Consider the following 26,323-nt stretch of genomic DNA (forward strand, 5'->3'; position numbering starts at 1 on the left):
AGTCCTCACCATGACAGTAACAGCAGCCACTCCTGCCCTCCACTATGCCATCGAAATAAATGGAAGAAATGTGTACTTGTATATTCTCTAAATTAGGAGTGGGGAGTCAAAAAGCGGATCATGCATCATATGAAGAAGTTACTCCTATTCTATTAGCTCCATTGAAAAGTGGTATCTGATTCATCAAGAGACCATCCTGATTCTGACTGTGATCTCAGTTTTGGGGTAGATACAAGCATAAGGAGCCAGGATCTGTGAGTTCATGTAGCTCAGCTCATTCTTATTCACTGAGGCCAAGGCCAAGGGTAAATCATTAAAAGGTGCAAATAATCCTAGGTGGGCATGGATTATTCACATGGTATTAAAGGGTATGATGCACAAAAGCCACTGTAGAAGACTTACCTGAAGATACCCCCACTACTCCAGAGTGTAATTTATCAAGTGGGAATATGGCTCTTTTGGGGGGCAGGATATTTAAGAAACTAATGGGTATTAGTTTGGAGGAGCAATGAGTTGGCCTAGTAAATTACAGACTGGAATGCACTCTGGGTCCAATCATAGGCCACCATTATGGTGGTTCCCAAACAGTCCTGGAGACAGAAATCGATCTCTGAATATTTTATTTAGCATTTTAATCAATTCTACAGGATGAGGGGATATTTGACTTAGCTGACATCATTTTCAACATTTACTTGCACATTTAAAAAGATATAAATTAATTCATCTTTGGTTTAAGTTTTCCTGGTCATGGTGCTGAAAGAATGATGAAAAGGGATGAAACCATGCCGTGAAAACAGTGGCGGCAGTGGGCCAATAATTAAAAGGAAATGCAGTGTAAAGCATAACTCCCAGTTTCTGGGGAATGTAAATTTGCCAGCACAGGTAGAAGCTATTAATATGAATTTTCACTCAGGACCTCATTCAAGTTGCCAGTGAGGAAATACCTTCAAATAGCTTGATAAGGATGTAACCTGGTCAAATTCAATGCTGACATATAAAGATCACAGTGCCTTTTCTTTTTGGTGAGGCACGTCTTATCTGATACTGGAGGGATCGGACTTGGTCCGGCATTCCATAAATGCACGCCTGTGTTTGGGATGTCCAACCATACCTGATCGAGGCAGTTGCTACGCAGGTATCTGAGTGCTTGCTGAATACTCTGAGGCAGGGGCTGTCCCGTTCTCTGCACATGAACTATGAGGGGAACACCAAAGACAGTCTTGTCTTTGTAATCAGGAACTTTCATCCTCTTCATGAACTTTGGAACTGACCTAGAATTCACAGAAACCAGGTCACGCGAGCCTCTTGGGGCAGCCTGTGGGGAGAGGCTGTGAAAGCAAGCAAGAGGGAAGCCAAGCTTTTGTTGGAACAACCAACAGACACAGGGGGAATTCAACATCTCTCCCTTAATGAATCACATTACATGGAAATACTGTGTGTGCCCCTTGCCTATGTTAGATGTCTAACTATTAAACAGCATGATTCATGTTAGCGGGATGGATTTATGGCTCTGTTTTCAAGTCAAGTGGACAACCTTCCAGTTTAATCGTGAATGACACTTACTGTCCCCAGTAAGACAGAAGAAATTTAAAAACTACGAGAAGAAGAAATTTAGTTGGGTTTGGAGGAGAAAGGAGGGGAGAGATGATGAAGCACTTCTTGGCTACGTTCTTACTTTTCTAGAACCGGTCGAACTTTTTAAAGGAAATTTTAATACAAGCATATATTGATTTGACTCTGCAATTTATAACTTCCTAAAATATTTTTATAAAGGCACTTTCGATTCTTCTCTTTACATAATATATAACATAAGACGATTAATGACGTATTTTATATTTTTTCAAATCCATCAACTCATCTAAAATAGGGACTTACTTAAGGTTTCAACACACGCTTTTGTCAATTCCTTACTATAAAGGTTTACTGCATATTCTTGTTCTTATTTGCCAGTGTGGTAAACGCAGCAATGTAGTTGAAGAATCAAATGCTCTTTGAATGAATCAACGCTCTAAGTGTTGAGCTCTGCCCTGCTCCAGAAGGTACGAGTGACAGCTGTTTCTTTGCAAGCTGCCAGAATTATTTTATGGCCAGTTTATTTTTAATTCCTCTGTTCACTATTAATCACCATTTGCTGGTCTTTGTTTCCTTCTTGGAGCCTGACTGCTTTCCCTGGAAACTAACAAGAGAGCTACAGATAAAGCAATGCTTCCTGCAGGCGACATCACGTCCCCGCTGCGGCAGCACAGAAGGCAGACAGTAAGGCAGAGCTCCGGCATGCTTTCCAGGAGATCGGAACGAATGGCTTCTTCAGAAATCAGAACTTAAATACCGAAGCTTTGGCAACTGTGTACTTAGCTCTCGAACAAACGATCCCCTCCTAAGTGACCACACTACGCACCACGTCCAGCCGTGTTTATTGGACAGGGAGTACTTCTCCATGATGGCCGTGAGGCGAAGTAGTGAGAAACGCTGGAGCAGGTTCAGCTGGCCGGCTGTCTGGTTGCTGATGTGGGGTGCCGTGGACGGCTGAGGCTGGTGCGAGAGCTGGAAACTATTCCATCGGAGTCGCCTTTACCGGAAAGACCGTCAGAGAAGCCAGTCACAAAGTGGATATGTCATTGGAAAACACAGGATGTTACTAACTTTTAAGTAGCTAATCAAAATAGTTTTTGAGCCAAGAAAATCACAAAGCAAATGGAACAGGAGGTGCCAATGTACAGAATGAACATAAGAAACTTTTTTTTTTTTTCAAGTCTGATAATGGAAAAGGTCATTCTCTGTTTTGTTGGGAGGTTTTAAATAAGTGACATAATACATTTTATTTGTTTGTTTATTCCTAAATTTGCTCCCAAAGTGTTGAAAGCGGCTGAGACAGTGTATGTGTAAGTGTGTGTGGAGGGAGAGAGAGATGCAGACAGAGAGCTTGAGACAGAAAGTGAGATGTGGAATGTTCCGGAACTGTAGAACATTTCACACTGCCGTCCTGTCTGCATTCTAACTCTCCTTTGCTGTTGAGATGGAACCTGAAGGTGGCAGGCACAGATGAAGACACACTCCTGAAGTGACAACACATTAGGGAACCACAAGACACATGTCTGTCTCAACAAGAGCCCAGCGGCAGGTACAGTATTACTGTTTCTGCTGCTTTAAGCTCTTCCGGGTCCATTTTTCAACGGTGCTTCTGAAATGCTCTTTGTAAAACAGCTTTAATGTACCCTGTAATGGGCATTTTTTAAAGCCAAAATAAACTTGTGAAGTATGCACCCTTGCGTCTCAGAAATTTCTCATAGGATTAAAAAAAAACCAAACTTTTAAAATTTGAGGTGGAGCTGTTTAATTAATACTGCAGCAAGGACACGGGAAGTACTTGGGGCTCCCTTACCAGTGATCCCTGATGGTGCCTAGCATAATGCTTTCAATGTATACTCACTAAATATATATATATATATATATATTTAGTAAAACTGAGATCGAATTAAAGGATAAACACTCAGAGAAATGAATGTGAGTTGACACGGATTCAATCCCCATAATATTTGTCACAAAAGATATACTTGTGTTCGAATAGCCTAATCCCGTGTATCACCTCAAACAGGGTCAGGCATTTAGTGTGTGCTCTTTAAACGTTTCTTAAATAAAGACACCATGATTATTACGAGATGGATTGAAAATCATGCCACCAACCTGTTTGGCCTGGTCAGAGAGGCCCCTACACCAGAATCCCTCCTTTCCCTGACCCCAGTGGCCTCCGACTCATTAAGAGATGCTCTGTCCACATCGCTGGGTGTTGTCCGACCTTCGGAGACTGAGTTGCCTTCAAAATCTAAGGTGATCTGATTAGGCGATGGGAAGGGGCATAATCCAGATTCTCCAACCAGTGCGTCGTGTGTTTGCAGCTCAGGCAAGACGTTCTTTGACCAGTCATCCACTACCTCCTGGAGCCCATTGACGTGGTGCAAGATGTCATCTAAATGAGGGAAGAGGTCATCTTTCTCCAAGTCCAAAAGGTCTCCCGTGCTGGCGTACAAATGGGAGCCCGGGACGTTGTCGTAGATACTGACTCTACTTGCTCTGTGGCAGGACGCCATGAGTCTGGGCTCCCCGGCACCAGGGCCCTGCTGTCTGCCCAGGGAGATGCTACCGGTCCTCCAGTTAACCCCATTGCTACCGTCTGTGGGCGAGAGGCTCTCAATAGAGAGTGCCTTGGGGAACGTTCCTGGTTTGTGATCCTTGGGAATATGCACTACCAAGTTCTCCTGGGAATGGAACTCGTGTGCGTGGTTCTGGTCGCCTGTGTCCCGCAGTGCCGTCCCGGCCAGCACGTCCAGGTCTTCCAAGTACATGCCCCCGCGCTTGTTGGCCTCCTGGCTTTTCCGTTCCTTGGGGCCGGGCGTGCTCACCCCGCTACCGCTGTTTAACGACTGGCTGCTTTCCCCGCTCCATTTGCCGGAGCTCAGGAGCCCTCTGGTGCAGGCAGCGGGGGGCGAGCTCTGGAGATCCCCGTTCGGGATGGGGACGCACTGCATGGCCTTGAAGGCCTCTGGCTCCTGTTGCAGCACGGGCCCGCTGATCACCAAGCCCCCGGTCCGCCCCGGCCCCTTGTGCCTTCCGTGCGCTCCCTTCCCTCGGAGTGTCTCCATACGTTTCAAAAATGATTTGGCTCTGGTCCTGGTGGGTTTCTCATTCTTTGGGTGGAGGGGGTAGCTGAGAACGTCTCTGGGGGACTGTGGGAGGCTGCCGCTGACGAACGTGGCGTCCAGCATGACTGGGCTGTCGGGGCAGGACTGGCCGGGGCAGTCGAACGGCTCGCGGCCCGCGCTGTGGCTGCCCGGCTGGCCGCGACCGTCACTCCCTCCGCTGCTCTCACTGTGAATGGAGCAGACCTCGGGCTCGCTCAGGTCTGTGAGGACACTTTCACTGCTGGTGGTGTTCCTCATCCTAATGTCTCCCGATGACCCATTCCTGTCTCCTCCGGGGAACAGTGTGTGCAGGTCGTCCACGCGAGACCACCGGCGGCTGGTTCTTTGGAAAGTCCATTTGTTGCTGATGCAGAGATCTTCCTCATCTGAGTCGTCACCCTGAAAAACATTACAGATGACGCTCGCTTCCAGGAAGCATGGATGCAGGGTGAGCACAGAGGCACGGGACTCCCCCTCTTTTCCCTTCCTTCCACGCGTGCCCTCTGGCTGTCCCACGGTCCTTCCACCATCTTTCGTTGTCCCCCACACCCTCCTCCTCCCTTGTGCCTACTGGATCTCTTCTCAACCTGCTGAGCTTTCTTCCTTTTAATTTTCATAGAGGTTCTGAGTCCTTCCTTCCTCTCTGAGAAGTTTTCCTTGACTGATTACGAAGAGGTGTAATTACCATCTGACTAGACATCTAAATATAAAACACCTGCAGCTCTCTTTTTCAGAAACTTAATCCTGCCATCAAAGGCACCGACTTCTTTCCTGAAACCTCTTCACTGAGCCCCAGGACCATAGTTCCAGCTTCCCTCCTCTTTTTTTTTTAATTTTTAAAAATGTTTTTTATTTTTGAGAGAGAGAGAGAGAAGGGGGGGGGGGGGAGATTGGGAGAGGGGCAGAGAGAGAGGGAGACACAGAATCTGAAGCAGGGTCCAGGCTCTGAGCTGTAGGCACAGAGTGTGATGTGGGGCTCTAACCCGTGAGCCGTTAGATCATGACCTGAGCCGAAGTCGGACGCTTAACCGACTGAGCCATCCAGGCGCCCCTCCAGCCTCCCTCTTCTGAACCTCAGAGTCAATCTATCTCAAAAGTAACACTCCTTACCTTAGTCTCCCAAATCTGATTCTTACCATGTATTCCCTGCGCAAATTAATGCCAAAATTATCCACTGAATTCCTCTAAGTAGAAACTTGGGAGCCATTACAGAGATCACTAGTTGAGGAGAGTCCAATCCAGCCGGCTCTGCTTGGCCAGCCTGCTTGTTTTTGATCAACTCTGAATCTAAATGCCTTTTCGCAGGACATGCATTGCCGGGCAGCTGAGCCCCCAGTGCTCTGCCCTGACTCACACTCTGCACCTCACACACTTCTTCTTCCTGTCTGGGTGCTGCCTGAGTAGAAACCCCCTGAGAGATGAGAGTCTGGGCTCCTTGAGGCCGGAGATGTCCTCGTTTACCTTTGCCAACCCTTGTGGCCCAGGACAGACCCGGACCTAGGGCAAAAAATAATAATTTCCCTCCAAGATGAGTGGATTCGTCAGCTTCTTCCCCCTCCTCATCCTGCATGTTACCAAGACCCAACTCTGAAGCGACTTTCAAATCTGTTCCCTCCTTCACATCTTCCCTCTCATTCCCTTTGTGTAGGCCCTTGACACCTCTGTCTGGGTCCGTTACAGTAAAAGCCTGGCTAGAATCCTTGTCTCCAGCATCTTTCCCATCTAAACAGCTTTCCACAGTGTAATCCAAATATGATCATGTAATTTTCCAGCTTCAAAGCCTTCAGCTTCCCTTGGCCTTCCTAGAAGTCTTTAGCACGGCCATTCAAAGCCCTTTCAACCGGCCTGCAGTGTCCTGTTCTTGTCTCACTTTAGTTGTGCCTCCCAGTTTCCCCGCTCCCTGGCCCATTCTCTTCGAAGCCTTCCCACACTGCTCCAAGGCAATGACTACTTCCGGCCCAGAGCTCCTACAGCATTTGGGTTAGATCTGTGTTGTAGCACTTACTCTAATGATAACTTGAGCTCATGCTGCTCGAACCCACTCTCAGTCGTTAGAGGTAAGCTCATCAAGAGAAGGGCTTGTGTTTCTGTGTCTTAATCACATTTATAACCTCTCCAACGTCAAGCACATAGTAATTGCTCAATACTGTTTTGTTATTTGAATTAAATTTATTTTACTTTGACATCTGGTTCTAAGACCTGGTTCCAAATTCTAGTAGTATCAGTTAAGAGTTTAGGTGATTGCTTGCAAATTGCTTCTTCTCTCCAAAGTTTCCATCAACTCATGAAATGGTACTAAAAACAGGTTCTGCCTCATGGGTTTGCTGAGGGAGCTAAATGAAATAATGCATTTAGTAGGCCCTCATTAGAGGAGTATTTGTTATTTTCCAGTGTTGGCTAAATTGCTTATCTACTTATTGTCTATCTAAGAAGATTGCTTACCTATCTTTTTACATATCTAATGTCTACTTTAACCCCCCTTAACTTTGCGATATATTCTCCTTTCAAGAAAAAGTAAATAGATGTTCAGGCAATAAATATTGCCATCTCCCTATTCTCACTTATTTCTTGAAAATCTAGATTCACATGGGCTGGACTAACTGACAAATTTGAACATTCACGTACAGCGGTTACATTCACATACGGTGGAAGGTGGAAGAAAGTAAAAACTGAGGTACTAATGGAGAATTCCATTGCGTTGGGATCACAGTGGGAAATTAGCTTTCAGTTTAAAAAAAAGTCATATAAAGCTTTGGCAAAAGAGTTTAAAAAGATGTACACGTAGGAAAAAAGGAAAGGGTCTCGGGTGATGAATCAAAGTTATACTTTCTTTATAGCATTTTAGAGTTCTCTTTTTCTGTGATTGATACACAGTAAGACATGACATTTGAGAGCCACTTATGTATCAGGCACCATAAAGGTTGAAGGGTGAGCTCACTGGATTTTCAGATCACATTTCAGGAAGCTAGTGAAAAGAAGCTGATATTAAGTTAGCATTCTGAAAAAGCCCTTTCAGCAAATATGTTTTGAGAAGGCAAAGAAAGGATATATTTTTAAAGAAAATGTATATATTTTAAATAGAAACTACGATATTTAGCGTGGGCTCCAATGATGTCTCTCAAGTTAGCCCAAACTCGGTTACTGATGCTGGAAAACCACATACGAGTTGGATAAGGATTCCTTTATTTTGGTCAAGAAAAGATGCCAAGCTGGGCACTGTGGACTGGCAATGGAAAGCTTGCCCCCATCTGCTAGACTCTAAGGGTTTATTATACTAGCTTTGGGCAACAGGAAGGTATTTACAATCCAACCAAGGCATGTGAAAAAGTGGTAAACTCCTGGAAAACACGGCCAGCAGTTCAGGGAAATTTTGCAGTATTTAGATCTTTTGAACCCAAACAAACAAATGAAAACCAAAGCAAAAAAACAAACAAAACAAAGAAAAAAGAAAAAAAAAAAACACCCATTCTCCTTTAGCATCCTGTGCATATGATTATCATAGTATGTCCCAAAGGGCAGTGACATGATTCTGTCTGGTTTTTCCACCAGGGCACAGTCTTTCAACCTATTGATAGTGACATACAATAAGAAACTTTCCATCACAACTTAAGGCACACACATGTTACAATAAACAAACATACAAACGAATAAATAACCAAGCTCATGATATAAATATTATCCTTGTTTTTACTCATATTTTATAATCTAGTTTAGTCCATTTTTCTTAATATTGTCTGTTACCCACCAAAATTGTTTCACAGCTCACCAACGTGTCGTGACTGACAATATGAAAAACACACTGTATTAGAGTTTAAGTTGTTTTTTTTTTTTTTTTTTCTAAACACTCAGGGCCCAGCAGACTTAACGTGCATACAGCCGACTCTCCAGTAATTGTGGAAGTGTACTGATTAAGAGATATTGAGATCTCCTCTGTTTGATAATTTTTTTGAGGCTTAAAAACAAATAGCTTGATTATTTAGGAATGCAAAATGGAAATCTCTAGGAGTCAGATGTACTTATGAGAAAAAGACACACCAGACAAACCTTAATCTCCCATCTCAATGGTTTAGTATACCATGGAAATCCAGACACAGAGTGTCTGGATTTCAGCAAAAGAACTGACAAGAGATTCTCACGATATCGTTGTGACCAAGATGGCTAACCGTGTTGGATGCTATAGAGAGTTCTTTTGGTAACTGGTTGAGTAGTTCACACCAAAGAGTGTGGTCAAAAGGCTGAATGCAACTACAGGAGAGCTCTCTGGAGGATGCCTCCAAGTTATGTCAATTTTAAGAATAACTTGAATGAGCCAGGAGAACTCATGTTAGGTAATTCACTAAGTAATGTTGACCAAGGTACCCTTTTTGAGAGTCAACTATCTCAGTTGTAAATGGGAAAAATAGCAATATAAATCCAGCATGATTTGTCAACACAGCCAAAGGAGATTATATGTGAAAATGCCACGTAAACCTTAAAGTACAATGTAAAGCTACTTATTGTTGTTAGAGACTGGTGATATCGGGATGTATAAAGACCTTAACAGAACTGAATGGTGGCCTCTTAATGAGATAAAATTTCATGAAGTAAAAATAAATTAAATAAACAAACAAACAAAAAACCCTAAGTCACTCACCATAGACAGTTTGAGAAACTGTTCAAGATTGAGCAGAGGTCAGAAAACTTTCTGTAAAGGGTCAGATAGTAAATATTATAGGTTTCTGGGCCATGTGATCCCTGTCATACCTGGTCAACTCTGCTATTAGAGCCAGAAGAATGAGTGTTCTAATGCAAGTTTCACTTTGTTTGCAAAAACAGGAACAGTGGTTTGCGGACCCCCAGTCTAGAGGATTGAGAGCCGATGGGCTGCTGTGTGAAAAGTGAGCCCTCGGTGCTTCTGCAGAGAAAAGAGCTAGAATCCAATGGGTGAGAGTTTACATCAAATCCGCTTTCGGCTTACTGTGTGGAAGACTTCCAGTAATTAGAAAGAAAATAAATTGCCCTGCAGTGCAGCAAACTCATCGTGGCTAGATGCTCACAGGCAGAGGCTGAGTGGGCTATGAGCAAGGCTCTCGGAAGTAAATCCTGTAGTGGATGAGAGGCTGGAGGAGATGATGGAACATCCCTTCCAACTCAAAAATCTAATGGTTCTAGGATATGCACCTGCAATTATCTTCAATTTGAGACTGTAATACTCTCCAGTCAAGCGAATGCTGGAATACGATGTAATTTTTTTCTCTTTTGACTCTGCTGTTTGGAGCTAGTGGGAAGTGTCTAATTTGGAGGGAGAGACTGGGGTGTGTGTGAAAAGCAGAGGGGGTGGAGGGGAGAGGAGACCGGGCCCCTGGACAACAGCTGCAGCTCCTTTGAAATGCTGATAGCATCCAGGCCCCGAGATGCTGGCTGCAAGGTGGCAATTAGTCATGGTTTCTGAGTTGCTTTCCACCTTTGGTCATGATTCAGAGAGCTTTATTAAAACTATAACTTTAACCAGAACCGTTTGAAGCCAGCCTTTCTCTCTTGGGAAATCGTAGGGAAGAGCCTTGTGAGCATATATGTCCGTCTCTTTCCTCATTTAACAGACAGCCTACTGGAGTCTTTGGTCTCAACTTTAACTTTGAACGAAAGTCATACCACATAAACACTAACCAATGGGGAGTTTGAAGGTCATCGTGAAGCAAGTGTGAATTTTGTAGGTAATGATGAAGAAGAAACACTTTTTCTGAGAACAAGTAGCTCTGTGTGTGCCTTGGAGTTTTTAATTTAGATGAAATTATGATATTTTGGCTTTTCCGAAAAATGGGAACATTCTGAGTTGAAATTATATATTCCTCAGAGACAAATGCCAAACAGACATTGCAAAAGAAAGGTGTTTTTTTTCTTTTTAATTTTTTTTATTTTAATGGCATTTGGCCAGATCTTTACACTGGAAACAGGAGCCCACACAGGTCGACAGCTGCAAGAGGCAGCTAATCCACGGTTACGTAGAAATTTAGAAGTGTATCTTCCATTCAGGTTAACGGGAGCTGAGTGGTGGAGTCCACCTGTTCGAAAGCTGGAATGTACCATTTGCAGGGCTGCAGGGGAAGGAGCCTGAAGCCGGAGGCAGGGGAGCTGCTGGTGTCCTCAGGGTCTCCAGAAATGCCTCCCGCCTGGGTTTTAGTAAGTGTCTCAGTGAGGTGTGTGGCCGAGACTGAGAATACTCTTCTCTACCTGACTCTCACAGAGACAGGGAAGGTTACCTTGAATCTCTGATAAATCACTTTTCTCTCCCACAAAGAGAAAATCTTGCACTACTATCTTGAGAGGGGGAGGCAGGTGTGATTTCATTTTTCCTGGGGCTTTACAAGTAGCCATTTGTTGTCCAAGAAAGGTGTGTGCCCAAGTAAGTATGAATGAGGCTTCACCATCCTCATCTGTTTGCATACGTGTTTTTCTTTCTTGGGTGAACCCATCAAACTCTTCAGAATTAAAAAAAAAAAATCCAATGAGAAGGAAATGCAAAGCAGAGCAAGGACATTCACTGTGAGAGACCCAGAGTTGCATTTCTACAAGGACATTAAATAAATCATGGACTTCTGTGCAGATGGCAAGAAACATCCCTCTTCTAAAAACAAAAATAAAAATACATTATAATTGTATGTATTGCAGAGGAAACTCTTCCAGGCCTCAGGCCAAGTGCCAGAAGTCCCCTCAGACTCCAGTACATTTCTGAATTTTTTTGTTATTTTTTTTTTAATTTAATGTTTATTTATTTTTGGGAGAGAGAGACAGAGCATGAGCAGTGGAGGGGCAGAGACAGAGAGGAAGACATAGTATCTGAAGCAGGCTCTGAGCTGTCAGCACAGAGCCCGATGCGATGCGGGGCTCCAACCCTCGAACCGTGAGAACATGACCTGAGCCAAAGTCTGACGCTTAACTGACTGAGCCACCCAGGTGCCCCCTTTGTGTTATTTTTTTAAAGTTTCTTTTTTAAATGTTTATTTATTTATTTTGAGGGACAGAGAGAGAGAGAGAGACCAGGAGAGGGGCAGAGAGAGGGAGAGAAAGAATCCCTAGTACTTGCAGTGCAGAGCCTGACTCGGGGCTCGAACTCATGAACTGCGAGACCATGACCTGAGCCAACATCAAGAGTCAGATGCTCGACTAACTGAGCCAGCCAGGGGCCCCTGTGAATTCTTTGAAAGGCAAGGAGGGGCATTTTGGTGCTAGAGTATCTGGGGTCAAACCTTGCTATTTCTGTGTGACTTTGAGCAAGTTACTCCCTGTGCATCCGTGACTTGGAGTACACGGGGAGGGATAGCGCCTGGCACAGAGCATGCTCTATGTGGGTGTTTGCTGCCCACACAAACTGCTAGGTGAGCACGTGTAGCCCTTTCATTGATCCCAAAGGGAGAAAGAACCACTGGGGCTATGGACACTTAGGCAATTTGGGGATGATATTCTACAGAATGAATCATGTCTGGGCCTCTGCAGATGAGAGATAAGGATTATATTTTTATTTCTTAGATTGCCTAAAATGGGGACATACCTAGAGGAAATGCTGCTGGTTGTCTTTTTCTTCCAACTAAACGAATTCCGAAGTTGACTGCAGTGTCACATGGTGCTTCTTCTCAAGTTTCACTTTCTACGTTTGATCATTTGACCTAGTCCTAGCTTGTATTTATGTATGTATTTATATTTTTTTGGTGCAGTAAAATAAAGGGTGAGCCTATGACTTGTGGAAGGGGCAGATCACAGGAATGCACACCCCCACACGGTCTCCTGCATAACTGCTTAGACCACAGCCCCAGATGCTGGTCATTATTGAGATTCACAAGGTGGTGAAGACCACATGTTGAAATTATTTATTTGAGAAGTCAGGCCATGTCTTCTCAATTTACTGAGTGCAAAGCCGTATTTTATTTCAGTGCATGCATTTGTGAGGCCTCTAGCTGAGCAGGGGCTGTAAGGGTAAGGGCCGCTACATCCAACGTGAGGAATAAATTAAGAATGTCAGAATACCGAAGTGACCAATTTACAGAGGAACTTTTGTGAAGGTAACACACAACCAGCCTAACAAATGTTGTTCCGGCCGATCTCACGTGTGGGTTTTTGAAAAGCTGGTGATAGGGTGAGAATCTGATCACTCCACTTGGCTGAAAACAAATCATGTCATTAGTTTTTGCCTTTTGTAGTACACTGCAGCTACACAGACCTGTCTAGGAAGCCGTACGGATCAGCCATGCTTTAGACACATAGGCGTGGCTGTGTTAGGTTAATAAGAACCATGTGTTACGACCAAAACAACATCTGATGCTCACGCTTCAGATCGTGTGTGTGCTTTTCAAGGGGTCTATTCAGCCAGACAGCTGTTGGGACGTTTATTTCCACATTTTTAATTTGTCTTTGGCCTAGACAAATTGCTCATATTTTAATATTTCTCTGGATATTGTTTTTCACCATTTTACCTCATTAGCTTAAATCTTTGGTTTCTTACTCAAACCCCAAACTGTTTTTAAGGTGAGGTCAACCAAAATTCATTTGCTTTTTTTTTTCCTTTGGGTGCTATTTTAGAATAGAAATTCAAATTCAAGTTATTTTTTAAAGATCAGGTTACTCAAGAGTGACTTAAAATCCATTGGATTTAATGATTTCTCTGGGTAGACCAGGATAAAGAGCACTTTCTTTCGACTCAAAGATGTTTTCTCTGCTTCTTCAAAATATACTGTGGCTTGACTTGTTACATATTGGAGATGTGAAATGAAAAAAGTAGTCAACGATCTTAATTTTGAATTTCCCAAGAGGATCAATTCACTGAGGGATAGGGAGGGTTTTCAGCGACAGTGGTTATTAGGAGCCTTGATTTTGGAGTCAGGCATGCCTGAGTTTGAAACTCTGTTCTCCCGCTAGCTTAAAGATCATGAGCAAATGACAACCCGTTCAAGTTTTATTTCCTTTGTCTAGAAAACAGAGATCCTACCTCAATGGATTCAATGAGATCACGTATGGCAAGCACATAACATAGCTCCTCGAAAACAGTAAGTGCTCAATAAAGTACAGCTTTATTTCAGAACTGAAGTGTCCAGTCTCATTCCTACAGAGGGAATAGCACATGCTAGTCCTAGAACATGGAGGGAGCATAGTGACTCTTAAAACTGAACGAAATTCCTTGTGAGCAGAGAGGAGTGTAAGTGGGAGGGATGGTATAGAGGAGGCAGGCCCCGCATCTTGTTGCCACACTCCACACGACCCCTCACTGATTATGAAATGAACCTGCCTGCGGATGAGCACATCTTCCAGGGTACTTGGAAATAAAATGCTATGGAACAGGATGAAGCAAAAGACATTTGGCACGGGCCCACGGGTTCTTTTCTGCATTCGCTTAATCTACGCATCACTGTGGAGTACTTGAGACTGATGGGGAGTGGATACTTACGACTAAAGAAACTTTGAAAAGATGACCACGGAGAAGGCATTTTATATCTTTCAGCAAAACTCTTTGATCAAAATGAAAACAAAGTGAAATGGTGAAACAAATGGAACTCAGCCTGGATTTATAATGGGACTTATTTATGATGGTTATGATGAGCTGGGATATTTGGAAAACCTAGATGGTCAGGCATTTCAGAATTTTGCTTGGGTTCCTGTTGTTTTTAATCCATGAATGCAAACTTCTTTTGTTAACATAAACCATGATCTTAGTAAGGTGTAGACACCTACCTTTTTCCTTTGGAAGTTCACATCAAGTTTCATTGAGGCACACTTGTTCAATGTATGCAGTCGTCTGAAAAGAAAGAAAAAGGTGGTGATTGCTACCACTAATAAGCCTAAATTTTCTTTTCAGATTGATTCTCATTTATTGCCAATGAAGTTGAAAGTGTAGAAATGAAAAGTTATGTCCCAACAAAGTACTGTACCCACTCAAGGTATGCTATGCAAAGGGTCCCGTTGGCTTTCCAGCCTACCAGTCCCTACCCATCCCCTAATCTAAACCCAGTCTTTTCCTGGCTTCCCTCTCCTTTCCTGGAATGCATGAACAGTCATCTTAGCCCTGCTTTCACCAGCCCCTCCATTCATTTGCCACCTCTATCATGCTAGTCCCCAAATTCAGATCAACTTAACCATCTGTCCTCTCCCCTACTCTTGGGCTATTGGGTTAAATGGCAAGATAACTCAGTGCTGAATTATATATGTGGTAGACTAAATTGTGTCCCCACCCAAACTCGTATGCTGAAACCCTAACCCCCAATGTTATTGTATGTGGAGTAAGAAGTAATTGAGGTTAAATGAGGTCACAGGAAAGAGCTCTGATCCAACAGAATTGGTTCCTTACAAGGGGAGACACCAGAGAGCTCGTGCTCTCTCAATCTGCCATGTGAGAACACAGTGAGAAGGTGGCTGTCTGCTAGTCAGAAAGAGTGTGCTTACCAGGGACCAAGCCCTGCTGGCACCTTGATCTTGGACTTTCCAGCCTCCAGAACTGTGCGAAAATAAATGTCTGTTGTTTAAGACACTCAGTCTGTGGTATTTTGTTATGGCAGACCGGGCTGACGAATAAATACATTTTGATTTTCATCCTCAGCTGGGCTCTGAAAATTGCTACTCAGCATTCCTTTCATTTTTTTGTCTGGTTGGCTCCCAATCTCAGATCATGAAAAATATCCCAGTCCCACAACAGAGAACTTAGCCACTGCTGCCAATGAGAAAATATAGCTGAACATAAGCTATCAGACATAAATTCTTTTAATAATCCTTTCCTTCATCATAAAAAAAATGATGTTCCTCTTCTTTTTCAAAGCTAACCCTTTCATCTTGTTTTTTATTTCAACATCTACCACTTCTTCTGGGACCTTGATACCTTATTTATTCCCTCACCTCAGCAAATTCTCTTGACTGCTTTCTTCTCTTTAAGCTTATCCCTGACTTGAACAAATTGACTAACCAATTAGTTAGCTACCTAAATCACCATAATCACACAAACAATTTTCCCCTCAATCCTAATCTTTCCATCAAGCAACTGTACTAACCTACCCCAATATTCCCTTCCTTACACTACTCAATTGCCCGAGAACAGTCTCAATATTCATTCACTCTTCAATCCATTACAATGTAATTTCCTGAAATGCTCTTACGAATACCTTTACTAGTTTACTTTATCTGATTACACTTTAAAAATCATAGTTATTGAATGCATATGGTTTGAAGAGTCACACATTACCCCTCCTGTCCTTTTTCATTTATGCCTCTTTGGGGGCAACTCTTTGCCTGTTTCCTTTGTTGGCGTTTACCTCTAACAACATGTTTATGCTGTTACTTCTTGATTTTTCAGTACAAATCATTATTTATAGACTTTATTCTCTGCATGATGATTTATTTTTTTTTACTACCTGTCCCCATCCCTTGCCTACCCCACATTTGTACACTGTATCTTTTATAATTATAGTTATGTCATAATTTCATTTTTTGGATAAATCAGTATTCAGTGTTTATTATATTTATTATTGACCATGTAAATGCTGTTCACATGTATATCACACTCTGATTATTTTGCTTCCATTCTCAACTTTTCATTATCCTAGGAGTTAATAAGTGTCTTGTTTATTTGTTTCCTTAGTTTTCAATGTATTTATCCCTAAATTCAAACTCAAATACTTCCTCAGCTATCTAACTCCCTAAGTGTGTTACTCTAGTAATCTAATTTCCTTGGTGATGTCTCTCTCAGAGCCTTCTTACCTGTTCTAGTTGGGGGTTTGCTGCCCTTGTTTTTAGTTTATTTTATTTTACTATCATGGGCTGATCAGATTTCTCAGCACTCAGATTCTCAGATTTTTCTTGAGTGTGTTTTCTAATATGCTGAGGCTGAGCTACAAAAGAGGCCTGAGAACCTCAATATTTAGAACATAAATATCACTGTCACTGAAGTTCCCATTTTCACTTGAGTGCCTCACCTTCAACTATGTCTAGTGTTCCCCCAGCCTAGGGAACTTCTGTTGTAGCCTCTCCAGGCAATCAACTTCCGGTTTTGGGCTGATGGTGGGGAAGAAAAGTCACCTAGATATAAACTGGGGGAGTAAATCCAGGGCTCTATCTACTTTAAAACAGAATTTCAAACAACCGTCTTCTTTTTAGTCTCCCTTAAATGTCAATCCCCATTTTTGAGCTTTTTAGGATTATTGGAGTTTATGACTTACTTCACTGACCACTTAGCTTTTATTTCTTGGGCTTGCCAAGTTCTCTACTACATCATTTCTGTTTTTCTGCTTTGAAAATTTTATAGTTGTGGTGTCTCTCTTTGTATGGACATCTGCTTTTGTAAAGGAATGCCTCTCTAAATCAGTGGGAATTTAGATAGCAAGAAAATTCAGGTGTTCAATCTCCTATCTTTGATGACTCCTTTTGTATTCTGACTGCTCTGGCTTTAAATTTTCAGCTCAATGAGTTTTGGCAATTTTAACTACCCTCAAACAAGGTAAAGAACATTTTTGCACATAGGAACGTTCTCTTGTGCTCCTTTACCATCAATTCTCTCCTCACCACCACATCCCCTCCTACCTCCCTCAGGGCATCTTCTTTCTGATTTCTATCACTCATAGACTGATTTTGCCAATCCTTGGTTATCATATAAATGGAATCATATGGTATGTAGTTTTGTGTGTCTGGCTTTTTTTTTCACTCAACACAATATTTTTGAGATTGATCCATTTTATGGAGTATAGCGGTAATCATTCCTTTTAATGGCAGAGTAGTTTTCCATGGTATAAAGACATACAATTGGTTTATCTACTCTTTTGCTGGTGAATATTTAGGCCATTTCCAGTTTTGACCAATGCTTTTTGATCACCAAATTCCATATCTTCTTTTTAGCAAAGACCTGTTTGTAGTAATGGGCAATAATCCCCACTCTCCATTCCTTGAAACTTTTCTCTTTGGCATTTAAGATTGAGTTCCCTCATCTCTCTAAACACTATCTCCTTCCTGTCACCAAGTAGTACCTGCCCCTTAACTATTAATATTTTTTAGGATTCAGACTATAGTCATTGCTCTTTTTTTTTCTGCGTGAATATACTGAAATATATTATCCCATCTTAAAATAGAATCTTCTTTCTCTAACCCAGATACCTCCCTTGAGCCCCAGAGTTACGTTTCTAACTACTCATTAATCTCACCCATTTGTGGGGTTCTGCTGACCCTTCAAACTCAACTTTCAAAACTGAGCTCATCGTATTCTCTTCCAAACTTCTTTCTGATACTTACTGTCTTATCTTGATTAAGAGCATCACCAAGTAGGCCAGCCAAATGGAGTCATCTTGACACTTTTCTTCTTTAAGGTCTGTATTCATTTGATTACCAAGTCCCGTCAATTACATCTCTGTGGTATTTTTGAAATCTTGCCTCTTCTTTGGCCCTATTTTGGTGCCTTCTCATCTTTTACCTAAGTCAGGCAATAGCCTCTTAATTGGTTTCACTACCAATTCAAATGCTTTACATTAAAACCAGTTCTATTTCTCAATTTTTCTCATGTCACTCATTTATTTAAAAATATCTGATGACTCCCCTTATTTTCAGCCATCTCCAGTTTACCCACTGACTACACATTCATTAGTGTCAAATATAATAAGCAACCCTGGATTAGAAACTGATCATTTAGTCTGAAGCTATCTTTAGCATGGGCTTGGCCTTTGCTCTTATAACTGACAGCCTATCTTTTTGGTCAGTTCCACATGTGTCCATTGCTGCCTAAGACCTAAGAGTGGTATGTGAGGTAAATTTTATACATACATTCTCATTTGGATATATAATGAGGTACAGAAGAGCTTAAATAAGTCGATGTTGCTCATCTGGCAACTCTGTAACAGGTTTGTTTAGGTAAGGATTGCTTGTCATTTATAAAATTTACTTTTCTAACAAACTGTTCTTCCATTATAGGTTGGAATCACAAACAAACATTTTTATTCTGTGCAAAAGTTTTTGATCTCCTACATACACAAAAGCCATCAAAGGGCTCATCCTTTATATGTCACGTGCTTGAATATGCTTTCTACTTTTTGACACAAACAAGAGGTCAATTTGTTATTTTCTAAAGCTGGAGACTCAAACAAACTAGATTTGACTACATAGATTTGGGTCCTTTTATCTCCCCTGAACCCAGATATTTGCCTGCACTTTAAGAGTTGCTCCTCTTCTTGGAAAAAAAATATTTGTAAAACCTGTATCTTGTAAAGGACTTGTGCCCAGAATACATAAGAACTCCACAATAAATTCCATGATAGGTCAAACAATCTTGAGTTTTTAAATGTGCAAAATATTTGAACATACAGTTCGTTTTTTAAATGTTTATTTTTGAGAGAGAGAGAGAGTGCACAAGCAGGGAGGGACAGAGAGAAGGAGACACAGAATCTGAAGCAGGCTCCCGGTTCCAAGCTGTCAGCACAGAGCCTGATGTGAAGCCCGATGAGGGGCTCAAACTCACAAACTGTGAGATCATGACCTGAGCCAAAGTCAGATGCTGAACCAACTGAGCTACCCAGATGCCCCTGAACATACAGTTCTAAAAGAAGATATTCAAATGCCAAATAAGCACATGGAAAGATGCTTAGTGGTCATGGGAGAAATGCAAATTAAAATAATAAGACACACTGGAATGCCTAAATTAAAGACACTGTCAACGCTAAGTTTTAGCAAAGACATAGAACCACTGGAACTTCCAAAAGGATACAGCCTCCTTGGAAAACAATTTGGTAATATCTTACTAAATTAAACATATTCTTAGAATATGACCCAGCAATTCTACTCTTAGTTAGTTATATCCAAGATGAAATAAATCGTACACCCATACAAAGACCTGTACTTGAATGTTCACAGCAAATTTATTTAGAAAACAGCCCCAAAGTGGAAATAACACAAAGGTCCCTTAACTGACAAATGGAAATAAAAACTGTGGTATACACATATAAAGAAATATTCAAAAATACAAAGGCACTAACAACTGATACATGCAACAAAATGGATGAGTCTCAGAGGCATTATGTTAAGTAAAAGAAGCCAGACACAAAGAGCACACACTATATAATTGCATTTATACAAAATTTTAGAAAAGGTAGAACTGCAGTGACAGAAAACAGTTCAGTGGTTGCCAAATGTCAGCAACGGAGAACTTTTTGAGATAATGGAAATGTTCTACATCATGATTGTGGTGAATGTCACATAACTATATACATTTGACAAAATTCAACAAATCGTAGGTTTTAGGTTGGTGAATTTTTTTGAATGTAAATTACACTTTTAATAAAGCTGAATAAAAAACACTGCAAGTGAGTGACATCGGTGGGAATGGTGGAATAAAAGTCTTCATTGCTCTGTTCCTCTATAACAGTAAGAAGAATATTGGCAATAACTGTCAAAATCAACTTTTTAAGAACTCTGGAAAGTAATAAAGGCTTGCAACCATCCAAGTACTGTCTATTTAAGAAAAGTGGTTGAATCTACGTGGGAACAGGGAGATTTGAGGCATCTGACCTTGCCCTATTCTCATGTTTCTTTCCTCAGCTCTGCAAAAGCTTTGAAAAACAACAGCATCACAATCAGAGTACCTATGAAAACTGGCAGCCTAGCAGCCACTGGAGAGGGCAGAATGGGCTTGGCTCCCCAAAAGCTTCATTATTAAAGAACTGTCATTATCTGAGCTGCCTGGAAACTGCCTGAATGGCCCCCATTCACAGGGCTTATCTTCATTTAACCTGACTCTGAGCTCATCACTGAGAACAGTTTCCCCCCCAGGGTGTTTGTCAAAAACAATCAGCAGCAATTATTTAACATCATAGCTGCCTGAACCGCTGATAACATTTGGGCTAAACAAGATGTGAACCAAAATGAATGAAAAGGATAGCTGCAAGAATGAGATGTCCATAGGGGACTTAGAAAAGTTCTAACATATTCTTAGGAATCTAGAAGGCCAAGCACATACGAAGAACTGTGTGCATACCCAGAAAAGGCATAACAAAGTCCTAATTTCTCACCTCTGCTTGGCATTGTTGATCTGCACAAGCAGGAAATAAAGGCTAAGGCAGAATTATCAACTTCCTCCTGGAACATTGAAACCATAGCCCAATATGCACAAAGAGCCCTTGATAAAGGCTGGGAGACATACTGGTTCAAGGCATTTAAGGACAGTCCTGTTCAATCATTTGCTGACCGCTAAGCTAACCAAATGGAGACTTCAGTAGTAATATATAGCAAAGTATTCAGACTTCAGAGAATTAGCTGAGGAAAGTCACTGAACTATAGCCACAACAAGGGAAGTCACTAAACTATAGCCACAGCAACAAACCTTGGGGAGAGGAGATCTGATTTTGAGAGTTGCCACATTATAGTGTTCAAAATTTCTGGTATTAAACAAAAAATAACAAGACAACACACAGATTCTAAAGTTTAGATGGAGAGGCAAAAGACCCAGAACAGCCAACACAATATTGAAGCAGAAGAACAAAGTTGGAGGGCTGATACTACCCAACTTCAAGACTTACTATAAGGCTAAAGTAATCAATACAGTATGATATTGGTAAAAGAATAGAAAAATGGATCCAAGGAACAGCATAGAGAGCCTGGAAATAGACCAACACAAGTATGGTCAACTGATCTGTGACAAAGGAACAAAAGTAATATAATAGAGAACTGATAGCCTTTCAACAAATTTTGTTGCAACAAAATACACACACACACACACACACACACACACACAAACACAAATCCATCTAGACACGGACCTTCTACTGATAGCCTTTCAACAATTTTTTTGCAACAACTGAACACACACACACACACACACACAAAACACACACACAACACAAATCCATCTAGACACAGACCTTCTACCCATCACAAAAATTAACTCAAAATGAATCACAGACCTAAATGTAAACACAAAATTATAAGATCTCTGGAAGATAACATAGAAGGAAATCTAAAATTTTTTTTTCAACGTTTATTTATTTTTGGGACAGAGAGAGACAGAGCATGAACGGGGGAGGGGCAGAGAGAGAGGGAGACACAGAATCGGAAACAGGCTCCAGGCTCTGAGCCATCAGCCCAGAGCCCGATGCAGGGCTTGAACTCACGGACCGCGAGATCGTGACCTGGCTGAAGTCGGACGCTCAACCGACTGCGCCACCCAGGCGCCCCTGGAAATCTAAATGACTTGAGGTTTGGTGATAACTTTTTAGATGCAACACCAAAGACATGATCTATAAAATAAATAACTGATAAACTGGACTTCATTACAATTAAAAACTTCTGAGAAAGACATTGTTGAGTGTATGAGAAGACAAGTTATAGACTTGGAGAAAACATTTGCAAAAAACATATCCGATAAAGGACTATTATCTAAAATATACAAAGAACTCTTAAAACTTTAATAAGAAAACAATCAACCCAATTAAAAAATAGGCAAACAGTCTGAACAGACACTTCTCCAAACAAGACACACAGATGGCAAATTAGCACATAAAAAGATGCTTAACATCATGCATCATTAGAGAATTGCAAATTAAAATAACCATGAGATAACACCATACACTTATTAGAGTGACAAAATTATAAAACATTGACCACACAAAATGCTGACAAGAATGTGAAGCAACAGGAATGCTCACTCACTGCAGTTGGGGATGCAAAATGGTACAGCACTTTGGAAGACAGTCTGACAGTTTCTTACTGCCAAACATACCCATACCATAGGACTGAGCAATCACACTCTGGTATTTTACCCAAATGAGTTGAAAACTTATGTACATATAAAAACCTGCACAGGAATGTTTATAGCAGACTTATTCATAACTGCAAAAACCTGGAAGCAACCAAGAAGTCCTTCAGTAGGTGAATGGATAAATCAACTGTGATATATCCAGACAATGGAATATTATTCAGTGTTAAAAGAAACTGAGCCATCAATCCATGAAAAGACATGGAGGGGCCTTAAATGCATACTACTAAGTGAAAGAAGCCAATCTGTGAAGTCTACGTACTGTGTGATTCCAACTATATGACAATCTGGAAAAGACAAAACTATGGGTACATGAAAAAGATGAGTGGTTGCTAGGAGTTTGGAGGGAGGGCTGAACAGTCAGAGCATAAGGGATTTTCAGGCTGTGAAACTATCTCGTGTGGTACTCTAATGGTGGATACAAATCATTATACATTTGTCAAGACCCACAGAATGTGTAAGACCAAGAGTGAACCCTAATGCAAATTATGGACTTGGGGTGATGATGATGTGTAGGTCCCACACTCTGTGTGGGATGGTGATCATGGAAGAGGCTGAGTATGTGCAGGGACAGGGGTATACAGGAACTCTCTGTACTCTGTCTTCCATTTTTTCTGTGACTCTAAAATGGCTCTTTTAAAAAGTCTATTTTTTAAAGACATAGTTTTTGTTAGATTCATTTAACGATAATTTTATTTATCTGCCTTTGAAATTACCAACGTAAAGTGATCTCCGTTTCCTTTGCTCTCCATCCACTTGCTCATTGGTTCTCAGTCCTATCTACAAAAGTATCATCGTTGAAGACCTCTTAGAAATCCTGGGTACAATTTCAAATATCATACCCACAACCATTCAACTCTTCCTTTGAAAATGTGTATGTGTATCAAATCAGCATGTTGTGCACTTTATATATTCTATAATTTTATTTGTCAAATATGCCTCAACAACGCTGGGGAAAAAAAAACACAACTGATTTGTGAAGATGAAAAAAAAAGACACAAGGAGAGAAAACACTCTTTATGGTGGTCTGAAACTAGGCAGACGGTGCAGCATCAGCCTGTGATTTATTCTGCACAAGGTAAAAGAAACTGGCTAGTCTCTGCAAGAATGCAAAACGGATGAAACACATATCCTCGAGAGATGTGAATGCCTCTTTAGGGACTGGCCGCCTCAGGTAAAAGAACATGTCACATAACAGAAGTATCCAGAGCACTTTATCAAAACCCCTGTGAAATTCTGCTATGAATGAAGCCCATCTTTGTTCAGGACATGTATTTAGCATCGGTATTTGTCTACCTCTAACTTCATGGTAAGTAACATAAAACCCTTCAGATAATCTGAGTTGGTCTAGCAGCGGTTTCCTGAAAAACTATTCCTGCAGGAGTAACAATCTTGATTATAAAATTTATTTTATCGGCTGCATGCACAGTGGGTCTTCTCTGGGTTAGAGCCTCTTTTGAGGCACGAACCATAATTTATTCATTTAATCTGAATTAGGCCTTGCAGGAAATTTTACACACGATCGTTTCAGTAGGTCTTTCTTTCTTTCTTTCTTTCTTTCTTTCTTTCTTTCTTTCTAGTTTTATTTTATTTATTTATTTATTTATTTATTTATTTATTTATTTATTTAAATGTTTTTATTTATTTTTGAGACAGAGAGAGACAGAGCATGAGCAGGGGAGGGGCAGAGAGAGAGGGAGACACAGGATCCGAAGCAGGCTCCAGGCTCCTAGCTGTCAGCACAGAGCCCGACGCGGGGCTTGAACTCGTGAGCCGTGAGACCATGACCTGCGCTGAAGTTGGAAGCTTCACTGACTGAGCCACCCAGGCGCCCCAGTAGGTTTTTCTTTCTTAACCGAACATACTTTGTTTATATAGGTCCAATCGGTGATTGATTTTAAGTAGTCGCAACAGCCTGTGCAGAATCAGAATAACAGAATTATTCTTCCACACTGAATGCGACAGGCTAAGGACTGCATCTTATTGGCATCCCTAATGCCTAGCACAGGTGCTGGCTCAGGGCAAATCTACTCAGTGATTTTTTTTCTAACGAAACCTTAGAGCTTGGCAACCTCTGGGGACAATTTGGTTTGACCCTTTTATTTTTAAATGAGGAGAATAAGGATCTGAGACGACCACTCGCTCCAGGGAGCCACACATTAGTTAGCGGGAGAGCTAGGACGAGGACTTCTTGACAGTGATGTCTCTGCTCCTGCCTATCCAGGAAATGAGAGCCTAGTCCTGTACCTAGCAGAGGCTTTTGAACAAATGGTAGTTTCCTTCCCCTCTCCTTTATTCCATGCAAAGAGAAAACCCATGACACACGATGAAGCTTGTCCACTTTGCACTCTGAGCAAACTAGATTTCCGTTTTAACAGAAGCAAAGCAGTTTGATCCTTTCAGAAGAATCTGAGTATCTGATATCACTGCAGAATCTGTGAATTGCCATTGCTGTCTTCAGAATCCTTGAGAAGGCCAGTACATGAGTAAAGGGGAGGTAGAAATCTCATTTTAAGAGTGAAACCTGGGGTTCTAATGGGAAAGAAGACAAGAAGTCAAGACTCTTTGTCCAATAGTGCACTACGTACCAGGAGCAAGGGTAGGTGGCAGGAATGCAGAGGCGATAAGATGTGATCCCTGCCCTTGAGGATCTCACAGTCCCGCGTGTGATATGAATTTCACAAACAAGAAGCAGCTCACTTCCTGAGTGCATAAGGACAAAACCTCCCAGAGGAGATAATATTTGAGCAAGCCCAGGAAGGACTAGGAGAAATTTGCTGCTTAGGCTAAAAGAGTTACAGGCAAAGCAAACGGGCATTAAATAGCACGCTTCAGTCTAGGACTCGTAAGTATGTGAGTGGGGATGTCTGCAGAGAAAGGCAGGGGCTAGATCACGAAGTACCAAAATGAGTATGTCAAGAGTAATCTGTGAGTGAACGTCGTTAGATCGCACATTACAAACGTAAGCGGTGGCAGGGTGGAGAATGAGCTGAAGAACGTTAGGGCATGTTTACGATAGTTTGGGTGAAAGATGGCAAAAGGGAGTTGGAGCTGATGAAGATTTGGTCTTTGAGAGGGAAGGAGCCGAGGAGGAGAAGTAGAGGACGACTCCCAGATTCCAGGCTTTGTCACCGTGCCACACAACACAGAAAACAGTGACTTGGGGAAGTCAGCGGGGAGCTGGGCAGGAGAAAATCAGAAGTTCATGTTTGGATGTGTTAACTGTCAGGGGCCTTTGTGACGTCCAGACCCCCTTGGGAAAGCTGGGCATCACAGTGACTTACACACAAGATACATAATAATTGAGCCAACCATCCTCAGGGAATCCAGAACCCTGGAAACTCCAGCGTGTAAGGCACAGGCCGGTGAGAAGGAGTCAGATGTGGAGAAGGTGTGGTCAGAGACGTAAGAGGTCAACAGAACTAGCTGAAGGCCGTATCCTAGAAGCCATGGAATGACCATCACAGAAAGGAGTGAGTGGATGGTTCTTTTTTTCTTTAGTTTTTAAAGATGTTTTTATTTATTTATTTTGAGAGAGAGAGAGATAACATGCATGCTAGCAGCGGAGGGGCAGAGAGAGAGGGAGAGAGAGAACCCCAAACAGGCTCTGCACTGTCAGTGCTGAACCCGATGTGGGGCTCGAACCCACAAACTGTGACATCATGACCTGAGCTGAAATCAAGAGTTGGATGCTTAACTGAGTGAGCCACCCAGGTACCCCAGTATATGGTTCATTGTACTGAATACTTAGGCTGGGGAGGTGACGTACAGCTTAAAATGTGCCTTTTTTAAAGTTTTTTTTTTTTTTAATGTTTTATTATTTATTTTTGAGAGAGAGAGAGAGGGAGACAGAGACAGAGCCCGAGTGGGAGAGGGGAAGAGAGAGAGAGGGAGACACAGAATCCAA

The 26,323-nt window shown here is 41.8% G+C and overlaps 1 protein-coding gene across 4 annotated transcripts in view; it reads right to left on the reverse strand.

The window, feature by feature from the left end:
- Positions 1–26,323, reverse strand: part of STARD13 (StAR related lipid transfer domain containing 13) — a 237,237-nt gene that overhangs the window by 20,859 nt on the left and 190,055 nt on the right. For 2 of the 4 annotated variants that reach the window (XM_030308969.1, XM_030308962.1), the window contains exons 4-7: positions 14,379–14,442; positions 3,685–5,078; positions 2,399–2,569; positions 1,112–1,328 (exon numbers count right to left, since the gene is read on the reverse strand). In XM_030308969.1, the coding sequence (XP_030164829.1) occupies positions 1,112–1,328; positions 2,399–2,569; positions 3,685–5,078; positions 14,379–14,442 (1,846 nt within the window). The remainder of the gene's footprint in view (positions 1–1,111; positions 1,329–2,398; positions 2,570–3,684; positions 5,079–14,378; positions 14,443–26,323) is intronic. The other 2 variants (XM_030308978.1, XM_030308986.1) reach the window with 1 other exon arrangement.

Source organism: Lynx canadensis, chromosome A1, assembly GCF_007474595.2.
Source record: "Lynx canadensis isolate LIC74 chromosome A1, mLynCan4.pri.v2, whole genome shotgun sequence".
NCBI classification, from domain to species: domain Eukaryota; kingdom Metazoa; phylum Chordata; class Mammalia; order Carnivora; family Felidae; genus Lynx; species Lynx canadensis.